The 23,527-nt window shown below is 43.8% G+C and overlaps 1 protein-coding gene across 19 annotated transcripts in view; it reads left to right on the forward strand.

Annotated features, from left to right (window-relative positions):
• Positions 1 to 23,527, forward strand: part of Ssdp (Sequence-specific single-stranded DNA-binding protein) — an 876,306-nt gene that overhangs the window by 198,214 nt on the left and 654,565 nt on the right. For 18 of the 19 annotated variants that reach the window (XR_008407936.1, XR_008407935.1, XM_053785328.1 and 15 more), the window contains exon 5: positions 8,548 to 8,589. Coding sequence is in view for 16 of the 19 variants with exons in the window: in XM_053785328.1 (XP_053641303.1) it covers positions 8,548 to 8,589 (42 nt within the window). In the remaining 3 variants the exon portion in view is untranslated. Of the gene's footprint in view, positions 1 to 8,547; positions 8,590 to 14,943; positions 15,093 to 23,527 lie in introns of those variants that run through there. The other variant, XM_053785345.2, reaches the window with a different exon arrangement.

Genomic DNA, 23,527 nt, shown 5'->3' on the forward strand with positions numbered 1-23,527 from the left:
GCCTGTGTCAGGCCAGCCTAGACACACTGCCTGTGTCAGGGCAGCCTAGACACACTGCCTGTATCAGGGCAGCCTGGACACACTGCCTGTATCAGGGCAGCCTGGACACACTGCCTGTGTCAGGGCAGCCTAGACACACTTCCTGTATCAGGGCAGCCTAGACACACTGCCTGTATCAGGGAAGCCTGGACACACTGCCTTTATCAGGGCAGCGTAGACACACTGCCTGTATCAGGGCAGCCTGGACACACTGCCTGTATCAGGGAAGCCTGGACACACTGCCTGTATCAGGGCAGCCTAGACACACTGCCTGTATCAGGGCAGCCTGGACACACTGCCTGTATCAGGGCAGCCTAGACACACTGCCTGTATCAGGGCAGCCTAGACACACTGCCTGTATCAGGGCAGCCTGGACACACTGCCTGTGTCAGGGCAGCCTGGACACACTGCCTGTGTCAGGGCAGCCTAGACACACTGCCTGTATCAGGGCAGCCTAGACACACTGCCTGTATCAGGGCAGCCTAGACACACTGCCTGTATCAGGGCAGCCTGGACACACTGCCTGTGTCAGGGCAGCCTAGACACACTGCCTGTATGAGGGCAGCCTAGACACACTGCCTGTATGAGGGCAGCCTAGACACACTGCCTGTATCAGGGCAGCCTAGACACACTGCCTGTATCAGGGCAGCCTGGACACACTGCCTGTGTCAGGGCAGCCTAGACACACTGCCTGTATGAGGGCAGCCTAGACACACTGCCTGTATCAGGGCAGCCTAGACACACTGCCTGTATCAGGGCAGCCTAGACACACTGCTTGTATCAGGGCAGCCTAGACACACTGCTTGTATCAGAGCAGCCTAGACACACTGCTTGTATCAGGGCAGCCTAGACACACTGCTTGTATCAGGGCAGCCTAGACACACTGCTTGTATCAGAGCAACCTAGACACACTGCTTGTATCAGGGCAGCCTAGACACACTGCTTGTATCAGGGCAGCCTAGGCACACTGCTTGTATCAGAGCAGCCTAGACACGCTGTTTGTATCAGAACAGCCTAGACATACTGCTTGTATCAGAGCAGCCTAGACACACTGCTTGTATCAGAGCAGCCTAGACACACTGCTTGTATCAGAGCAGCCTAGACACACTGCTTGTATCAGGGCAGCCTAGACACACTGCTTGTATCAGAGCAGCCTAGACACACTGCTTGTATCAGAGCAGCCTAGACACACTGCTTGTATCAGAGCAGCCTAGACACACTGCTTGTATCAGGGCAGCCTAGGCACACTGCTTGTATCAGAGCAGCCTAGACACACTGCTTGTATCAGGGCAGCCTAGACACACTGCTTGTATCAGAGCAGCCTAGACACACTGCTTGTATCAGGGCAGCCTAGACACACTGCTTGTATCAGAGCAGCCTAGACACACTGCTTGTATCAGGGCAGCCTAGGCACACTGCTTGTATCAGAGCAGCCTAGACACACTGCTTGTATCAGGGCAGCCTAGACACACTGCTTGTATCAGAGCAGCCTAGACACACTGCTTGTATCAGAGCAGCCTAGACACACTGCTTGTATCAGGGCAGCCTAGACACACTGCTTGTATCAGAGCAGCCTAGACACACTGCTTGTATCAGAGCAGCCTAGACACACTGCTTGTATCAGGGCAGCCTAGACACACTGCTTGTATCAGAGCAGCCTAGACACACTGCTTGTATCAGAGCAGCCTAGACACACTGCTTGTATCAGGGCAGCCTAGACACACTGCTTGTATCAGGGCAGCCTAGACACACTGCTTGTATCAGGGCAGCCTAGACACACTGCTTGTATCAGGGCAGCCTAGACACACTGCTTGTATCAGGGCAGCCTAGACACACTGCTTGTATCAGGGCAGCCTAGACACACTGCTTGTATCAGGGCAGCCTAGACACACTGCTTGTATCAGAACAGTCTAGACACACTGCTTGTATCAGAGCAGCCTAAACACACTGCTTGTATCAGGGCAGCCTAGACACACTGCTTGTATCAGGGCAGCCTAGACACACTGCTTGTATCAGGGCAGCCTAGACACACTGCCTGTATCAGGGCAGCCTAGACACACTGCTTGTATCAGGGCAGCCTAGACACACTGCTTGTATCAGGGCAGCCTAGACACACTGCTTGTATCAGAACAGTCTAGACACACTGCTTGTATCAGAGCAGCCTAAACACACTGCTTGTATCAGGGCAGCCTAGACACACTGCTTGTATCAGGGCAGCCTAAACACACTGCTTGTATCAGGGCAGCCTAAACACACTGCCTGTATTAAGTAAAGACGTCGCCTCCAGTGAGTATTATTCACGGCCATATATATTTCATTATATCCAAGTTTGTGACCAGGTCCTCCAGTATCTTCCAGGTATATATTATCCTGGTATATATATTCCATTGTTTTAATTGTATTCACCGTTTTGTGAAAGCCCTGAGTTTTTTTTTTAATAATTATGACTAAGTATTCTTAAAAGCCAGAGTATCCCCGAAGAAAGTGAGGCAGATTATGACAGAGTATCCCGGAAGAAAGTGAGGCAGATTATGACAGAGTATCCCGGAAGAAAGTGAGGCAGATTATGACAGAGTATCCCGGAAGAAAGTGAGGCAGATTATGACAGAGTATCCCCGAAGAAAGTGAGGCAGATTATGACAGAGTATCCCGGAAGAAAGTGAGGCAGATTATGACAGAGTATCCCGGAAGAAAGTGAGGCAGATTATGACAGAGTATCCCGGAAGAAAGTGAGGCAGATTATGACAGAGTATCCCCGAAGAAAGTGAGGCAGATTATGACAGAGTATCCCGGAAGAAAGTGAGGCAGATTATGACAGAGTATCCCGGAAGAAAGTGAGGCAGATTATGACAGAGTATCCCCGAAGAAAGTGAGGCAGATTATGACAGAGTATCCCGGAAGAAAGTGAGGCAGATTATGACAGAGTATCCCCGAAGAAAGTGAGGCAGATTATGACAGAGTATCCCGGAAGAAAGTGAGGCAGATTATGACAGAGTATCCCGGAAGAAAGTGAGGCAGATTATGACAGAGTATCCCGGAAGAAAGTGAGGCAGATTATGACAGAGTATCCCGGAAGAAAGTGAGGCAGATTATGACAGAGTATCCCGGAAGTGAGGCAGATTATGACAGAGTATCCCCGAAGAAAGTGAGGCAGATTATGACAGAGTATCCCGGAAGAAAGTGAGGCAGATTATGACAGAGTATCCCGGAAGAAAGTGAGGCAGATTATGACAGAGTATCCCGGAAGAAAGTGAGGCAGATTATGACAGAGTATCCCGGAAGAAAGTGAGGCAGATTATGACAGAGTATCCCCGAAGAAAGTGAGGCAGATTATGACAGAGTATCCCTGAAGAAAGTGAGGCAGATTATGACAGAGTATCCCTGAAGAAAGTGAGGCAGATTATGACAGAGTATCCCTGAAGAAAGTGAGGCAGATTATGACAGAGTATCCCTGAAGAAAGTGAGGCAGAGTCAGTACAAGACCCATAAACACACAAATCAGTATTTTAATGGGTAATGTAAGGTTAGGTTTCCCTTAACCAGGATATACGTTCTTTTTAGCGCTTGCTGTTTCACCTTATAGTTACGAGTGTCGGAAATAGACGGTTTTCAGGTAGCTTAAGATGATTAAACAATACTTTGATGCCGACTTGCAAGGTTCATCTTGTGTGTAAGTGGTTAGAGGAGGATGTTACTGAGTGTGGAAGATGTGGAGCAGTGTAATATGTGGAAGATGTGGAGCAGTGTTATATTATGTGGAAGATGTGGAGCAGTGTTATATTATGTGGAAGTTGTGGAGCAGTGTTATATTATGTGGAAGATGTGGAGCAGTGTTATGTGGAAGATGTGGAGCAGTGTTATATTATGTGGAGCAGTGTTATGTGGAAGATGTGGAGCAGTGTTATATTATGTGGAAGATGTGGAGCAGTGTTATATTATGTGGAGCAGTGTTATGTGGAAGATGTGGAGAAGTGTTATATTATGTGGAACATGTGGAGCAGTGTTATGTGGAAGATGTGGAGCAGTGTTATATTATGTGGAAGATGTGGAGCAGTGTTATATTATGTGAAATATGTGGAGCAGTGTTATATTATGTGGAACATGTGGAGCAGTGTTATGTGGAAGATGTGGAGCAGTGTTATATTATGTGGAAGATGTGGAGTAGTGTTATATTATGTGGAGCAGTGTTATGTGGAAGATGTGTAGCAGTGTTATATTATGGAAGTTGTGGAGCAGTGTTATATTATGTGGAAGATGTGGAGCAGTGTTATATTATGTGGAAGATGTGGAGCAGTGTTATATTATGTGGAAGATGTGGAGCAGTGTTATATTATGTGGAGCAGTGTTATATTATGTGGAAGATGTGGAGCAGTGTTATATTATGTGGAAGATGTGGAGCAGTGTTATATTATGGAAGTTGTGGAACAGTGTTATATTATGTGGAACATGTGGAGCAGTGTTATGTGGAACATGTGGATCAGTGTTATATTATGTGGAAGTTGTGGAGCAGTGTTATATTATGGAAGTTGTGGAACAGTGTTATATTATGTGGAACATGTGGAGCAGTGTTATGTGGAACATGTGGAGCAGTGTTATATTATGTGGAACATGTGGAGCAGTGTTATGTGGAACATGTGGATCAGTGTTATATTATGTGGAACATGTGGAGCAGTGTTATATTATGTGGAAGATGTGGAGCAGTGTTATATTATGTGGAACATGTGGAGCAGTGTTATATTATGTGGAACATGTGGAGCAGTGTTATATTATGTGGAAGATGTGGAGCAGTGTTATATTATGTGGAAGATGTGGAGCAGTGTTATATTATGTGGAAGATGTGGAGCAGTGTTATATTATGTGGAAGTTGTGGAGCAGTGTTATATTATGTGGAAGTTGTGGAGCAGTGTTATATTATGTGGAAGATGTGGAGCAGTGTTATGTGGAAGATGTGGAGCAGTGTTATATTATGTGGAACATGTGGAGCAGTGTTATGTGGAACATGTGGAGCAGTGTTATGTGGAACATGTGGATCAGTGTTATATTATGTGGAACATGTGGAGCAGTGTTATATTATGTGGAACATGTGGAGCAGTGTTATGTGGAAGATGTGGAGCAGTGTTATATTATGTGGAACATGTGGAGCAGTGTTATGTGGAACATGTGGAGCAGTGTTATATTATGTGGAACATGTGGAGCAGTGTTATGTGGAACATGTGGAGCAGTGTTATATTATGTGGAACATGTGGAGCAGTGTTATGTGGAACATGTGGATCAGTGTTATATTATGTGGAACATGTGGAGCAGTGTTATATTATGTGGAACATGTGGAGCTGTGTTATGTGGAACATGTGGAGCAGTGTTATATTATGGAAGATGTGGAGCAGTTTTATATTATGTGGAAGATGTGGAGCAGTGTTATATTATGTGGAACATGTGGAGCAGTGTTATATTATGTGGAACATGTGGAGCAGTGTTATATTATGTGGAACATGTGGAGCAGTTTTATATTATGTGGAACATGTGGAGCAGTGTTATGTGGAAGATGTGGAGCAGTGTTATATTATGTGGAAGATGTGGAGTAGTGTTATATTATGTGGAAGATGTGGAGCAGTGTTATATTATGTGGAAGATGTGGAGCAGTGTTATGTGGAAGATGTGGAGCAGTGTTATATTATGTGGAAGATGTGGAGCAGTGTTATATTATATGGAACATGTGGAGCAGTGTTATGTGGAAGTTGTGGAGCAGTGTTATATTATGGAAGTTGTGGAGCAGTGTTATATTATGTGGAAGATGTGGAGCAGTGTTATATTATGTGGAAGATGTGGAGCAGTGTTATATTATGTGGAAGATGTGGAGCAGTGTTATATTATGTGGAAGATGTGGAGCAGTGTTATATTATGTGGAAGATGTGGAGCAGTGTTATATTATGTGGAAGATGTGGAGCAGTGTTATATTATGTGGAAGATGTGGAGCAGTGTTATATTATGTGGAAGATGTGGAGCAGTGTTATATTATGTGGAAGATGTGGAGCAGTGTTATATTATGTTGAAGATGTGGAGCAGTGTTATATTATGTGGAACATGTGGAGCAGTGTTATGTGGAAGATGTGGAGCAGTGTTATATTATGTGGAAGATGTGGAGTAGTGTTATGTGGAAGATGTGGAGCAGTGTTATATTATGTGGAGCAGAGTTATATTATGGAAGATGTGGAGCAGTGTTATATTATGTGGAAGATGTGGAGTAGTGTTATGTGGAAGATGTGGAGCAGTGTTATATTATGTGGAACATGTGGAGCAGTGTTATATTATGGAAGATGTGGAGCAGTGTTATATTATGTGGAAGATGTGGAGCAGTGTTATATTATGTGGAAGATGTGGAGCAGTGTTATATTATGTGGAAGATGTGGAGCAGTGTTATATTATGTGGAAGATGTGGAGCAGTGTTATATTATGTGGAAGATGTGGAGCAGTGTTATATTATGTGGAACATGTGGAGCAGTGTTATGTGGAAGATGTGGAGCAGTGTTATATTATGTGGAAGATGTGGAGTAGTGTTATGTGGAGCAGTGTTATATTATGTGGAACATGTGGAGCAGTGTTATATTATGGAAGATGTGGAGCAGTGTTATATTATGTGGAAGATGTGGAGTAGTGTTATGTGGAAGATGTGGAGCAGTGTTATATTATGTGGAACATGTGGAGCAGTGTTATATTATGTGGAACATGTGGAGCAGTGTTATATTATGGAAGATGTGGAGCAGTGTTATATTATGTGGAAGTTTGGAGGCTGGATGACACACGTAGTATCTGGCTGCGCTACTTGAACAGTGTTCTCTCTACCACCAGTAGATAACAAGTTTCCTGTAAAACTTTTTACCGCCTCTTAAAAGGACGTAGATATTTATTTTTTGAGTTGCACAACTTTTTGTTGGCGTGTGAGTATTTATACTCTCATCTTCATCTGTTTCCTTTACTTGTTTTCTCCTGAAGGTTGACACTCTTCTTCAGTAAGACTTAACAATGGTATACGACATCTCTCTCTATTGACCAGACGTTTCGCCTCTTCAACAGGTTTCTTCAGTTAAAATACAAAAGAGACAGCAGTAGTGGAGATGCTGAAGAAAGACTTAGTTTTCCTTACAAAAAAAAAAAAAAAACTTCACCTAAACGTTTAATTTTACAAGGTTTTATTTAAGTGTGTCTTTCGACGTGTGTTTTCTGAGCTGTTTTCTCAGGTATACAACATGTGGTCATGTTGTATTACGCTTACAACACAGGCGGCCCCGCTTATACAGCGGGTTAGGTTCCGGGCTGCTGCTGTAAAGCAAAAATTGCTGGAAATTGAAACAACCGTTTTTTTTTTCACTCTCAAAGGCATACAAGAGTCTTATAAAATGTTTACACTATCATATATTAATAAGTGAGCAATAAAGTTAGGTCTCAAAAATGCATATACAGTACACACATTACTTACCTTAAAATATTCTATTACTTAGGTTATAGTGAGTAGTGAATATATTAATTGTAGGAAGTCTGAATAAATGAAGAATTGGTATCACTGAAAACCGCTGCGTTAGCGAAACGCTGTAAAGCGGGACCCTCCAGTGTGTCACTGGGACTATCAATGTTTTCTTCAGTGTTTTCAAACGGTTCATATAACCTTACGTTCTCTTTATTTTCTCACCCATAGAAGATGTAGTGTATATGGCACCTCTTAACCATGTTTTATGCCATGGGTAATTTGAGTATGAATATCCAGGTTGTTTAGGTCTCGAAGTTATGAGTGAGGATGTAAAATCTGGGAGTAGAAAAACTTGGAACTTACTAGAGGTAAAGATAAGCTTGGAGACCAATCTGAGAGATCGGGCTTGGAAACAAAGCTTGGATGTTAAGCTTGGAGATCAAGTTTGGAGACCAAGTTTGGTTTCCCAGCAATAATTGTCTAGCTAATGGTTTAGATTCTGCCATAATGTTGTTTATCACCTCGTAATTATAACAACACGCGTTCTAATAATGAACATGTTGTCCTCTTCTTGTTAGTAAAAATCATTGTATTTTATAACAATGAATCTTGAGACATGTTGCAGCTAGAGACAGGTGAAAGTATTCACCTGTCTCGCCCTCTGCCAAGTTTTAATAAACAGATGTTGTGATTGGGAAGTTTTAAACAGATGTTGTGATTGGGAAGTTTTAAACAGTTGTTGTGATTGGTAAGTTTTAAACATGTTGTGATTGGTAAGTTTTAAACAGTTGTTGTGATTGGTAAGTTTTAAACAGTTGTTGTGATTGGGAAGTTTTAAACAGATGTTGTGATTGTGTCTGCTACAGCTGGTTCTAATTTGATTCTAAGAGAGAACACAATACGTATTTCAATTAATTTCCTCGACTACGGGTTTTCGTAAGTTGGGGAAGGAAGAAGGATTGGTATGGATGGGATGTTTAGGTGGGGGTAGGAGGGGTATTTAAAATAAAATGTGCTTCATATTAAAGGTCAACCTTCTTTTTCAGGGCTTTGTAAATTCCGGTTATGGCGTCAACGGTATAGCTCATGTAAGTACCACCTTACTGATTACTTGTTATAATTTGTGATATACTTGTAATTGATTCTGAGTTTTTTCTTGGTTTGCAGTCCAGCCTTAGGCGCTCTTGCTCAAAAAAATCTTCCCATACGAAAAATAATTATAAGACGAGATAATAATTTTGGAAACAAAGATGAGCACTCTTTCTCCTATACTTCATTTGTTTGTATAAATAACTCATTACGATGGTAACCAGATATAAACATGTAAATAGTTTATTACCACTGTAACTTGTTCAGCTATCAAAACTTACCAGTTCCTGGACCCATTATGTACCTCAGTAATGTCGAGGTACAGTTCCTGGACCCATTATGTACCTCAGTAATCCTTTGACTACCACCACAACATGGGTACGGGGTGCATGATAAAAATATTGAACTAAGAAAAAATACCACAGTGAAAATAGGAAATAAATCCAGGATGTGATGGCTATGTGGGGCAGCGGGTCACCAGCAGCAGCAATGTGATTGATCAGGCTAGCACCAGACGAGCCTGGCTAAAGACCTGGCTCCGGGAGTAGAAAGACTCTCGGAACTCATCAGAGGTACAGCAAAGGTAAGGTATGTGTTTACGCATATCTTCAGAGGATGTGTGTAAGCACGTGAAATCGCTCGGGTTTTATTTCCAGTTTTCACTGTGGTACTTCGTTATGAGTGTCTTCCACATAGTAGTAACTCAGCAATGGCGGAATTTGTATAGCGTCTGAGCAATGTTTTGTCATGGATGGTTTCTTCATTTGTATAGTTTGAGACATTTATTAGGGGAAACGTTTCGCCACTAGTGACTTCTTCAGTCCTCTGATGTGTTGAACGGTACATTTCCAGCTCGTCACTTAATGTGATGAATGGTTTTGAAAACCGACAAGTGTTTCCCCACCTCTGGTCAGTATCACCATACCATTTACTGTGTTTCTAGTGGTGGAGTTTGTATAGGTATAAAACAGTGACTTATTAGTGGTCCAAGTCGGGCCAAAACGTCGTGAAAATGTATCTCCTAAGTGTTGGTTATCTGTGTTCCAGCCAGGGTATTGTGACTCTCCACCGTATCATGTACACTCGTGTGTATAACGGTTGACTTAGTATAACTACAAAACAAGATGCCTTTCCTATCTGCAGACTTCGCGTGTTGTCAACTCTCACTGTTTTAGTTGTCTGTTTGTATTCTCTCTATAATTAATTCTTCAGTGTCATGATGACTGAGTTGACACCGTGCTGCCTGCTCACTACACGAGATCTCACGTGTCGATGGCGACACCGTATTGTCTACTCACCACACGGGTCCACACGTGTATAATCTTATCCTGACACTCGTCCATTTAAGTGTGTAACACTCTCTCTCTCTCTCTCTCTCTCTCTCTCTCTCTCTCTCTCTCTCTCTCTCTCTCTCTCTCTCTCTCTCTCTCTCTCTCTCTCTCTCTCTCTCTCTCTCTCTCTCTCTCTCTCTCTCTCTCTCTCTCTCTCTCTCTCTCTTTCTCTCTCTCTCTCTCTCTCTCTCTCTCTCTCTCTCTCTCTCTCTCTCTCTCTCTCTCTCTTTCTCTAAAAACACACCGCCTTCTCCTCTCCCTATCCTTCCACAAACACTTTTCCCCGGAAACATCCTTCATGTATCCCTGAGGGATACCCTCTTACCCCCAGACACGCCCTGTCCCTTCCCTTCCTTCAGCTGTCTAGCTACTTGTTGAAAACATTTATATTCAGCTGCACACATTGTGAAATATGGAAAGCAGGGCGAGCATGTATGTAAATATACACATTGCTCTTACCGGCTCTAAAAAAATAGTCGTACCACTAATAAGTGTGTCAGTGTCATTGGTTGAATTATCACGATATTGTCAGCAGTGAGCTTTTCCTGGCAGGTGAAGGCAGGTGAGCTTTCTTGGCAGGTGTGAAGAGACTGCGGGGATGGCTGCCAGTACCTGGTCACATGGGTCTGCGGACTACTAGCACCAACATCCTGGTTGATCAGCTGGTCAACAGGGAAGTCTGAGAGTGGCCTGTTAGGGTAAAGGCATCTTTGAATCCGGCCACAAGTGTGTCTAGGGTATTAAATGTATGTGGGGGATGGGATGTGCATGTACACGTGTATTTGGGGGGGGGTTAGTGAGTGTGTTGGTGTATAATGTGTATATGTATACATATGCAATAAGATCACAGTAAACAGGTGATTTCAGAATATGCAAAACAACCACTCTGAAAGAATAGAGAAATTCCAAGCGCTTTCGTGACTACTCACATTATCAAGGAACTATGATAATGTGAGTAGTCACGAAAGCGCTTGGAATTTCTCTATTCTTTCAGAGTGGTTGTTTTGCATGTATACATATGTATGTGTGTGTACGCATATGTGTTACGGATGTAGTTTGTGTTTTCATGTATAGAAGGGCGTCAATAAATGTGTGTGTATGTATGTGTGTGTGTGTGTGTGTGTGTGTGTGTGTGTGTGTGTGTGTGTGTGTGTGTGTGTGTGTGTATGTGTGTGTGTATGTGTGTGTAGGGGACGTGGACTTGTGGCAGATGTAGTTAAGGCTGTCCAGTGGCTAGTGTGTAAACTTGCTGCCAACACCTGTCCCTCGTCCATCCTTTTGGCCCTCCTCCACGCCTTACAGGTGTGTAAACTTGCTGCCAACACCTGTCCCTCGCCCATCCCTTTTGGACCTTCTTCACGCCTTACAGGCGTATTCCTCCCAACACACCCCACCACACCGTTCCGATCACCCTTGGAGACACCTTGCATTCGAGAACAACCTTTGCATCCTTGGACACGCCTTTTATATCCATGGACACGCCCTTTGTACCTCTGAACACTCCATGTGCACAACTGGGTACGTCTTTTGTACCCTTGAGCGAGCCCTTTCTAACCTTTTTTGACACGCCCTTTGTACTCGTGGACACACCCCATTGACACTCCTGCATTCACTCTAGGACAGGCTCTTATAAATGTATAACCCTCAACGACCACCCATTCGGAGCCACGCCCATTCATTCATGACGACGCCACCCATTTGCAGCCACGCCCACCTTTGTTTTCATTATCCAGCGTAGCTATCTTCAAATTTGGTTTGATACTTTTAAATCTTCCACGTGTTTATATTTTCCTTGTTTTGTTCACTTGTGGTTCTCCTCTCAACACTGCACTGTGACTGTCATCTGAATATCCTTCATTGAACCAGGTTACATTATCTGCAAGAATGGTATACAATACCGACAAGATGGAAATTAAGATTTGTTCAACATCTGGGTATCTTTATTGTAGACGTTTCGCCATCCAGTGGCTTTATCAATACAGATTCTAGGACATAACTTGAAGACAGTAGAACTATATACAAAAGGTGAGGTAATCAGTCTCGCAGCTAAGGCTGAGGGACTGATTACCTCATCTTCTGTACATAGTTCTTCTATCTTCAAGTTATGTCCTAGAATCTGTATTGATAAAGCCACTGGAGGACGAAACGTCTACAATAAAGATACCCAGATGTTGCACATGTCTTAATTTTCAGGTTACATTAATTCATTTTGTCTTAGTTATTTTAATATTTAAATGTTCTATTGTTATTTCCTGCTTGATTAGGTAATATTTTCTTTTTCCCCTCAGGTTTACAATTTTCCATCTAGTTCCCTCATTTATTGTGTAATGATCGTATGAGATACAGTACCTGGAAATACTCTAGTGCAACAGTAACATAAACCGGGGAACTTCTACAACTCTTAAAAAGTTCACATTGAATACATATAAAACACAACCTACTAGAAATTAAAACACTCAAGTTGATCTTCGCAACCAGTGGTAAACTAATAAGACAGGATAATCTCAAATACAATAAACTGATCACAGTCTTATTGAAATACAAACAAGCATAAATCCACGAGTAAAGAACCGTTAAAGAAGGTTTACTACCGTGTTTTCCGGCTTATAAGGAGCGCGTTTTTTTTTCAGAAAAGTCTTGGAAAATCAGCCTGCGGCTTATATGCTCAAGATTAGGGTCGAGGGTAGACTTTGTGTTACTGACAAGTGGTGTTATATAAAAGGACATGCATTTAATTATTGGTAATAAAGTTGTAATGCTCGTGCGCCTTATATACCGGGAAATACCGTAACTAAACTCAAGACGCACAGAATTAACTGGAACAAAATAAATAGAGAGACATTCTCCGGGAAACCATCCTGGTAAAAAAAAATCCAGACCGGTAGTACCAACATCACTCACAATAATAGTGAAATGATGGTGTGACGTATTTTATGGGGCAAGCATGAAATTTTCTAACTAATAGAGCACAAAGAACGCTAGTAAACAAAGCAAAATTCAACCTTAGTAAAGAAAAGTTTAGTGCCCCAAGGCGCGGCCCTGACTCCTTTGCTGTATCTTACCCTTAAACCAAACATAGACAAAGAACACCATCAACAGGTTTATATCATTCTTGGCGGACGATGCCAAAATAAGCATTAAAGTGGCATCGACGGAAGACAAAAAAAAATTGCAGATGTTAACAAAGTCTTCCAGTGGGCAGTATAATTAACATGATTTTCACTGGCGACAAATTCCCACTGTTTAAATATGAAAAAGTGTAAAGAATGATAAATAAGCACAGGATGCAAAATAGAAGAGGACCATCTCATAGACTGAGCAGAACATGTAAGGTAGGTATGTAAAAATACAAGTCAGTACCGTGGCTAGAACAAGTAGGTGTAATAGTGTCAGGTGATCTCAGTAAGACAAATGCCGCGAAAGTCAGGAAAATGACAGATCCATAATGAGAAGCTTCACAATAAAAGGAAATATACCATTAGCTATTTAAATTATTTGTGTTTTCTCGTTAAGAATAAATTCTGTTTGGTGTTGATGGCTCCATTCAGGACAGAAGAGGTACCAGAACTGAAAAAAACATATAGAGATACCATTACTTCCTGCATAGATCTTATCAAGCATGTAAACTGATACACAGAAGATGCTTGAGGGTATAGTCCCAGATCAAGAGAAGACTTGTACAATTATTATTATAATAATAATAAAAAAAAAGAAGCGCTAAGCCACAAGGGCTATACAGCACGACTTATAGAAGTATAAAATGAACCCAATGAAAAGCATGGGTCTTGAGTACATAAGTGAATACTGACAACATCCGTGATCCAAGACTATGCAACACAGTACCAACAGATATCAGTAATATTACCGAAACAGATATAGAGGTTCTCAGAAGTACCACCTTGGGTAGCTCCCGCCAAGTGCCAGATCAAAGAGGCTGCGATGGATATGTGGCCGGTGGGCCACCAGCAACAACTGCCTGGTTTACCAGGCGGTCAACACAGAAAGGGCCAAGCCTGGCTGCAAGGGTACAAAAACTCTACATATCAGTACGTCTTCATCTTTAGTTGTCACTAGTGTGAGTGGTCAAGTGTGAGTAGTGATGGGGGTTGGAGGGTGTGTTGGTGGTCAAGTGTGAGTGGTGTTGTTGGAGGATGTGTTGGTGGTCATGTTTGAGTGGTGGTGTTGTTGGAAGGTGTGTTGGTGGTCAGTTGTGAGTGGTGGTGTTGTTGGAGGGTGTGTTGGTGGTCAGGTGTGAGTGGTGGTATTGTTGGAGGGTGTGTTGGTGGTCAGGTGTGAGTGGTGGTATTGTTGGAGGGTGTGTTGGTGGTCAGGTGTGAGCGTTCTTGTTGGAGGGTGTGTTGGTGGTCATGTTTGAGTGGTGGTGTTGTTGTAGGGTGTGTTGGTGGGCAGGTGAGTGATGGTGTTATTGGAGGGTGTGTTGGTGGTCAGGTGTGAGTGGTGGTATTGTTGGAGGGTGTGTTGGTGGTCATGTTTGAGTGGTGGTGTTGGAGGGTGTGTTGGTGGTCATGTTTGAGTGGTGTTGTTGTCGGAGGGTGTGTTGGTGGTCATGTTTGAGTGGTGGTGTTGTTGGAGGGTGTGTTGATGGTCATGTTTGAGTGGTGGTATTGTTGGAGGGTGTGTTGGTGGTCATGTTTGAGTGGTGGTGTTGGAGGGTGTGTTGGTGGTCATGTTTGAGTGGTGTTGTTGTCGGAGGGTGTGTTGGTGGTCATGTTTGAGTGGTGGTGTTGTTGGAGGGTGTGTTGATGGTCATGTTTGAGTGGTGGTGTTGTTGGAGGGTGTGTTGGTGGTGGTGTTAGTGGTCAGGTGTGAGTCGTGGTGGTGGTGTTGGAGGGTGTTGGTGTCATTTTATATTGGTCAAATATGAAGATGATTATTATTACATTAATTATTATTTAGTTATTAATTATAATTATTATTATCATTACAATTATGGGGAAGCGGTAAATGCTTAAGGGTGATACATGGCATGTATGTTGTGGGTGGAGAGTTGGCAGGAGTGCAGCCGGTGTGTCAGACGTGGCAGCAGTGTTGGTGGGTGCTGGCTGGCCTTGCCCGGTGCGCAGTTCACACGTAGAGATCCACCACGATGTAGATCACCGCCCATCTAGGCGATTACCCCTGAGCTGTGTGTCACGCCACACCTCCATAGTGTATGTATGGTGTGAGAGCAGGAAGGAGGGGTATCTTAGTGTATGTAGGGGTGTGGAGAGGGTAGCCAGCTGACAGGACACTGGTGCTACTATATACACCTTAGTCTTCAACCCCAAACATCATAAATTCCCAGCCAGAGTAGCAGTTCTGTCACACAAACATTCACCCGCCCACTTTAATATTTACCCGCCCACTTTAACATTCACTCGCCCACTCTTTTAACACTCACCCGCCCATCTTTAACATTCACCCGCCCACTCTAACATCTACCCGCCCATCGGGCTGCAGGTGTACCTGGGGGCGCTCTACCAAAGCTTACCATCCTTGGGTGCACCATCCACACCGCCCGCCCACCCACCCACTCACCAGGCTGCAGGTGCGCCTGGGTATGCCTCACCTGAGCTTACCTTCCGTGGGTGCACCACCCACGCCGCCCACATCATGCAGCCCATGGTGGTACCTTGCCCGTACCCGGCAGCTTCAGTTTCGTGTGTACGTGTGCGTGCATAAGTGTGTAATTTTGTGTGTGTGCTCACCGAGTTGTGTTTGCGGGGGTTGAGACTCAACTCCTGGCCTCATTACATACTCTTGAAGCTGTGTACCTTTGATATACCCTTGATGAGTTTTGAGAGTCTTTCTACTCCCGTAGTTGTATAACCCTAACAGGTTTAGCGCTTCTTTTTGATTATAATAATCTGCTCAATACACTAGCCCGGCCATGGGCCAGGCTCGTGTATTGAGTTTGCATCTTTCACTGCCTCATTCAGCTAGCTGCACTCTCAGTCTTCTGGTATAACTCTTCTTTCCTCTACAAACATCCCTTTTTAATCTTTAGCCAAACTTAACGCGTTCCTCTCTTGTTCTCCATCATTTACACACTCTTCTCCCTTCCCATTTTTTGCATATTCTTTTCTAGCTCTCCTGTTTTTTCCCTGGTTTTCTTCTGTTTGATTTGGTCTATATTTTGTCCCAGTTCTCGTGCCCTTGCCCTTGACCTCTCTGCATTCAGGTATGGTTCAAATATTCTTCTGATTGAAAAAAGGGGGGCTTTTTGTATTTGCGTTTCTGAAGCTTGTTATGAATATTTCCTGTACCTCTCGGTTCTTTAACTATGTTACCTCTATCTTTTCTTGTACAGTTTTGTCCTCCTTCTTCACGTCTCATTGCTTTTCCAGAACATTTCTCGTGCTGCCATAATCCCCGCTTCTGTAATCCCATTCCCTATTATTCACTTCCTCTATTTCTTTCTCCGTTCCTCTTTCCACCAAGAGGGAAAAATAGACACAAATACTGTATAATGCGATCCTTTATTAACTATGTTTCGCCCATACAATGAGCTTTATCAAGTGGCAAACAGATAAAATCTGTTTATGACTTGATAAAGCCCACTGTGTGGGTGAAACATAGTCAATAGAGGATCGGATTGCACTGTATTTTTGTCTGTTTTTCCATTATGTTAGTATTTTATACCATTTCCACCAAGAACTTACAATTTAGTACCACATAACCACTGGCACTCAGTGGTTTTTCAAAAGTCATTTCATCTGTGCCATAGTCATTCTGTGTGAATACCAGATTAAGTCTATCTGGTTCATGTCTCTGCTTCCCTCGCCTCCTCTTTTTCTTCCCATGTTGGCTCAGAAAATTCTTTTACTAACATTTACCTTTGATGAGTTTTTTTTTTTACTCCGTCTGGTGCTTGCATGGTCTACCAGACTGTTGCTGGTGGTGGTCTGCTGACCCACATATCCATCACAACCTGGTTGATCTGGCATGTGGGGAAGATACTTGTCCAGTTTTCTCTTTAAGACTTCTACACTTCTCCCAGTAGTGTTTGTGATATCTTCTGGTAAGATGTTCTGAGGCCACGGATGTTGATAGAGTGTTCCCTTATTGTGCCCACTGCGCCCCATGGTACTGGAAGCATGGCTTTGCGTCTTACTCTCTGCCACTGCCTCCAGTATGTGAGTAATTTCTGTTTTTATTATTCTTACTATACACTTGTCTAGTCTTTTATTGCTTGCTGGTGCATTATGTATCACTGCCACTGCTACATAATTTATGAAACCGGCTCCACGTTACCTTGTTCTTCAAATCCCAGTGGTTTTTGACTATGAGTTTGTTGCTGCTTGCATCCGCGTGCATGTGCGGTGCATGCGCGTGCTTGTGCGAGTGTATGCACGTGCATGTGTGGATGCGTGTACGTACATTTCCGGGTTTATATACATACATATGCATAGGCATGTGCTTGCAGTGAGCATAGGAATATATGGAAAAGAAGACACTGGTAGCAGATAATCTACTACAACGTGTCGCCCAATGGTGTATGGAGCACGGTACTCTGGGGTGGGTGTTAGTGTTGATACTGTAGCAGTGTGTGAGCAACAGTCTTAAGACTTACACGGGATGATCATGTTTGTAAGGTGTGTAGAGGTGAGTAGTTAGCAGCACTCTCTCACACTATCACAACCTGTGTTGATATGTGAGTGGGGGTTGTGGTGCTGTGAGTGGTGGTAGGTGGGTGGTGATAGTGAAGTGGGTGGTTGTGGGAGGGAGGGAAGATGCGCTCCCACCATCAAAAGGTCACCGGCAGCAGCGGCCCCCATCACCCGGACGTTGACAGCACCTCTTCCACTATCATCACTACCACTACCACCACTACTACCACCACCACCACTACCATCACTACCATTACTACTACTACTACTACTACTACTACTACTACTACTACTACTACTACTACTACTACTACTACTACCACCACCACCATTACCACCATTACCACCACCACTACCATCACTACCACTACCACCATCACCACCACTACCATCACTACCACTACTACTACCACCACCACTACCATCACTACCACCACCACCATTACTATCACTACCACCACCATCACTACCACCACCACCATTACTACTACTACTACCACCACCACCACCATTACTACTACTACCACCACCACTACTACTACTACCACCATCTCCACCACCACTACCATCACTACCCCTAACACCACCACTGCTACTACTACCACCACCACCACCACTACTACTACTACTACTACCACCACCACCATCACTACTACTACTACCACCACCACTACTACCACCACCACCAACGTCCACCACCACTAATCGCCACTACCACCACCACCACTTCTGCCACCATTACCACCACTACCAAAACCACTACCACCTCAAGATGGTGTTCCGTGCTCGGCAGACTAGCCACACCCAGGGCAGGGCAAGGTTGCAGTAGGGAAAACTCTCAATACCTGTTGATGATGGGCCGCCCTTGTGCTGGATGTGAAAGATGTCTACCTGTGTGTTGGATGTGAAAGATGTCTACCTGTGTGTTGGATGTGAAGGATGTCTACCCATGTGCTGGATGTGAAGGATGGTCACCCGTGTGCTGGATGTGAAAGATGGTCACCCGTGTGCTGGATGTGAAAGATGGTCACCCGTGTGCTGGATGTGAAAGATGGTCATCCGTGTGCTGGATGTGAAAGATGGTCACCCGTTTGCTGGATGTGAAAGATGGTCACCCGTTTGCTGGATGTGAAAGATGGTCACCCGTTTGCTGGATGTGAAAGATGGTCACCCGTGTGCTGGATGTGAAAGATGGTCACCCGTGTGCTGGATGTGAAAGATGGTCATCCGTGTGCTGGATGTGAAAGATGGTCACCCGTGTGCTGGATGTGAAAGATGGTCACCCGTGTGCTGGATGTGAAAGATGGTCACCCGTGTGCTGGATGTGAAAGATGGTCATCCGTGTGCTGGATGTGAAAGATGGTCATCCGTGTGCTGGATGTGAAAGATAGTCACCCGTGTGCTGGATGTGAAAGATGGTCACCCGTGTGGTGGATGTGAAAGATGGTCACCCGTGTGCTGGATGTGAAAGATGGTCACCCGTGTGCTGGATGTGAAAGATGGTCGCCCGTGTGCTGGATGTGAAAGATGGTCGCCCGTGTGCTGGATGTGAAAGATGGTCGCCCGTGTGCTGGATGTGAAAGATGGTCGCCCGTGTGCTGGATGTGAAAGATGGTCACCCGTGTGCTGGATGTGAAAGATGGTAACCCGTGTGCTGGATGTGAAAGATGGTCACCCGTGTGCTGGATGTGAAAGATGGTCACCCGTGTGCTGGATGTGAAAGATGGTCATCCGTGTGCTGGATGTGAAAGATGGTCATCCGTGTGCTGGATGTGAAAGATGGTCGCCCGTGTGCTGGATGTGAAAGATGGTCACCCGTGTGCTGGATGTGAAAGATGGCTACCGGACCGGGATATGAACATGGGAACTCCTGTTTGTTTAATCTGTTGTGTTTGTTAAATACAGGAGTGTGTTTGTTAAATACAGCTGTATGTTTGCTCACTAGAGGATGTGTAAGTGTAATTGCTCTCTGTAGAGATATTTTTGTTATTTTTTGTTTATTCTGTGAAATTGTTGTGATTGTTGATTAAATTGTTGTGATTGTGTGTACGTTGTTATGGGCGGATGATTGTGGTGGTTGAGGAGACGCCGAGTATAGCGCCACCAGCAGCTTGATCGATCAGACGCCAGGCAGCAAGCTGTAGGATCAATCCTCCATCCACTCACTGGTCTGAATGATCCTCATGTGGTCATCACTTCATGAAATGCGTATTAATATTACAAAGGGGAAGCGCTAAACCCGTATGGATCGTAGAGTGCCTGGGGAATGGGTAGTTGATCACAGGAGTATGGTAGCTCCAATTCCTGGGCTTAAGAATCCTTAATCAGCATCAAGTACCACTTAAGAACCCTTAACCAGCATCAAGGTACCACCACCACCACCTCCCTTCAGTCACCCTGACTTGTTTTTCCTGTTATTTATGGTATTTAATGTTGTTGGTGAAGCTAATACTTGTAGTACCTGGCAGCTGTTAAAATAGTATCAACAAGTACTTGATGGGTCTGGCCGAATGTGAACAAAACTGTCTTGCTTGAACCAGTAGGTTCTTATGTTTGCTTACCAAGTTGTGGTTGAGTGATAGCTCTTGGCTCCGCATTTTAACTACACAAAACTATGATTTTGCTTGTATCTTTTCTATATTTGTATTTCACAGTAGCCGTTCTTGTATAATTCTTGTGATTGATGTTTGTATAGTCACTGTTAATATGTAATTTGTTTACTCTATTTGTATTCTTAGTGTACATTTATTAATGTATTAGTCTAGATATCTTTGTAATAAAGGAGGCCTGGTAAAAGACCGGGCCGCGGGGGCGTTGACCCCCGGAACTCTCTCCAGGTAAACTCCAGGTAAGGGAGGTTTTGAGTGCTAAGGGCTTGTGAACGGGTTACGAGTGGAGACAAGTGAGTTTTTTAAGCAAGGTAACATTTATAAGGGGATTCAGGGAAACCGGTTAGCCGGACTTCGGTCCTGGAGGTGGACGTACAGTGCCTACATTCTGAAGGAAGAGGGGGAGGGATGTTACAGTTCGGAGGGTCATCGAAGCTGTTCTGTCGGCCCTCTTCTGGCAAAACAGTTGTTGTATGATTGATAGTGAAAGTATTTTTTCTTCTTCAGGTCATCCTGCCTTGGCGAGAGACTCCCGATGTGTTAACAACTGTAGTTACTGTAATTATTCTCCGACTCTGTCGATTGAGGACTGGGCACACACATCTCGCCCATTGTTACCTGACCGCTGATTCTCCTTCCCTCCTGTGTAGCTTAAACGTTATGTTGAAAATGGTATAAAATACCAACAAGTTGATGTGCAGCAGTTGGTATTTTTTATTGTTGAAACGTTTCACATACACAGTAGGCTTTTTCAGTCATATACATAGGCATCGAGTGTAGTAGTGAAATGAAGATGATGTAATCAGTTCATCAGTCTTGGAGAAATGGTCCGGAACGATATCATTCCAGAACAACTGTTGCACATGTATCTTAAACATCAGCCTAGACGCACATTCGACTGTGCAACAAATTGTAAGTGTTTACCTACGACTTGGGCCTTTTCACTAACGTCGTTGTTTTTATAATTACCGGGTCACCTGTGCGAATTTCTGAAGTCTTAGGAGTTGGCATTAACAGTTGAATGGTATTTTTAAGCTCAAGTTAATTATTTTAATCTGGTGTGTGATAGTGTTTATATGTGTTGTCAGTTTTTTTAGGGCGAGTAGTTTTTTATTGCTTGCTAAATTTTACGTAGGATATTCCTATGTATGTCGTATTATTTTTAGAGTGGCTGGTCAAGCCATACACCAAGAGGCCTGGCTGGGGCAGGACCGCTGGAACCTTAACCTGAAATTGTTTCTTGGTAAACTGCAGATAAGTCTCAAAAGTACCAACCAGCTGCGTTGCTTAAACAGATATACAAGTTTTCAAGCGGAAAATGAACCACTGATGCTCGCGAGCTGCAAGCATCAATAGCATGGTTGACAAGGCGGTCAGCAGAAAGCCTGGGCTGCGAGAGGAGACGAACCATTGAAACCGGTCTTAGGTACTGCAGTATGTCATAGGCATGAGTAGGTTAGCATACTGGTTGACTTAGATGTTTTCTGTTTGAAGTAATGTTGCTCTCATGACTTGAACAGTGTTGTGTGCTCGCAGCGCCTCTCAAGGCATGAGAGTAAGCAGAAGTGGAAAATATACACTTACATTGTTCTCTCTGTAATGGAGAAGATGCCTAATTGTAAGTATATTGAAGGTACTTGAGGGCCTGGTTGCACTCGGCTCAGTACCTGACCAGCCGGGCTGTGGTTCGTACCTTGGTTTGCGTGCGTCCAACAGTAACAACCAGGTTGATCAGGCCCTGATCCACCACGAGGCTTGATCACAGACCGGGCCGCGGGGGCATTGACCCCCCGGAACTCTCTCCAGGTGTACTGCTGTAACAGCTTATTATAGTCGAGATGTAGAAAGTGTTGAATAAACCCAACGAAAAGTGGGAGCGCCGTGAATACATTTCGAGAACATTGTTGTACATAATGGTTATACAATACCGACAAAATGAAGAATTAGACACATGTATAAGATCTGGGTATCTTTGTAGACGTTTCGCCAACCATTGGCTTTTATCAATACATTACAAGGACATAATGTGAAGAATTATATACAAAAAGTTGAGGTAATCAGTTCCTCAGCCACTGATTGGCGAAACGTCTACAAATAAAAATACCCAGATGTTGCACATGTGTCTAATTCTTAAGAGAACATTGTCAACATCAGTGGTGCAAAACTCTCCAACATAGTACCAGAAGATAACGGAAATATTGCTGGAACAAATATATAGTTTTCAAGAAGAGAACAACTTCCCGCAACAAGTGCCGGGTTGTGATGGCTTGGGGGCTGCTAGCAGAAACAGCCTGGTTAACCAGGCGGTCATCAGCCTTTACCATCCGAAACCTGGCCTCGTAAAGAGACCTTGAAACCGGTCACTGGTTAAGTATAGGTAAAGTCTGAAATTATTTGGTTTGTCTCTTCAACGAGAGTTCCTTGATGCTGGTGTAGAGCTTGATGTAAGGAATTGTAGCTACACCATTTCCTCGGATCAAACCTGATTACCTTCTATTTCTCAGGCATTAAATGATCTCAGTGGGTTCCGCCGTCCCTAATAATAATAATGATAATAATAATACAGACCCATGTAAGTATTACTTTTTGAGGCGGTCAGTCCCTCGGCCTGGAGAAGCTTGGAACAGTGTGAAGTTGAAGCAACAGTATGGAGATTTATATACTGTCAAGAGGTGAGGTGCAGCCCACTAGTAGAAGAAAGAATGTAATCATTGAGAGGGCAGACTATTGAGCAAAACTCTTCTCCAACTTATGCCTAGAACAGATTAACTTGGTGGCACTCGATGTATGCACAAGGCTTATTCCTCTAAGAAAAAGGAGGAGTAGATGTAAAATAGAAAGAGACAGGCGCTCCCTTTACAGGCGACGGAAAAGAATAACAGAGCGGCTAAAAGAGGTCAATATATCTGAAATGCGTAGGGAGACACTGGTCAGAGAAATAGCAAGCATCGAACTTAAGCTAAAGGAATCTTATAGGAGTCAGGAATCGCGGGAAGAACTAAAAGCCATAAATGAAATCGAAAGAAACCCAAAGTATTTCTTCTCCTATGCCAAATCAAAGTCGAGAACAACGTCCAGTATTGGGCCCCTACTTAAACAAGATGGGTCCTACACAGATGACAGCAAGGAAATGAGTGAGCTACTCAAGTCCCAGTATGACTCAGTTTTTAGCAAGCCGCTAACCAGACTGAGAGTCGAAGATCAAAATGAATTTTTTATGAGAGAGCCACAAAATTTGGTTAACACAAGCCTATCCGATGTTATCCTGACGCCAAATGACTTTGAACAGGCGATAAATGACATGCCCATGCACTCTGCCCCAGGGCCAGACTCATGGAAGTCCGTGTTCATCAAGAACTGCAAGAAGTCCCTATCACGAGCCTTTTC

The sequence above is a fragment of the Cherax quadricarinatus genome, chromosome 35, assembly GCF_038502225.1.
Source record: "Cherax quadricarinatus isolate ZL_2023a chromosome 35, ASM3850222v1, whole genome shotgun sequence".
Classification (NCBI taxonomy): Eukaryota; Metazoa; Arthropoda; class Malacostraca; order Decapoda; family Parastacidae; genus Cherax; species Cherax quadricarinatus.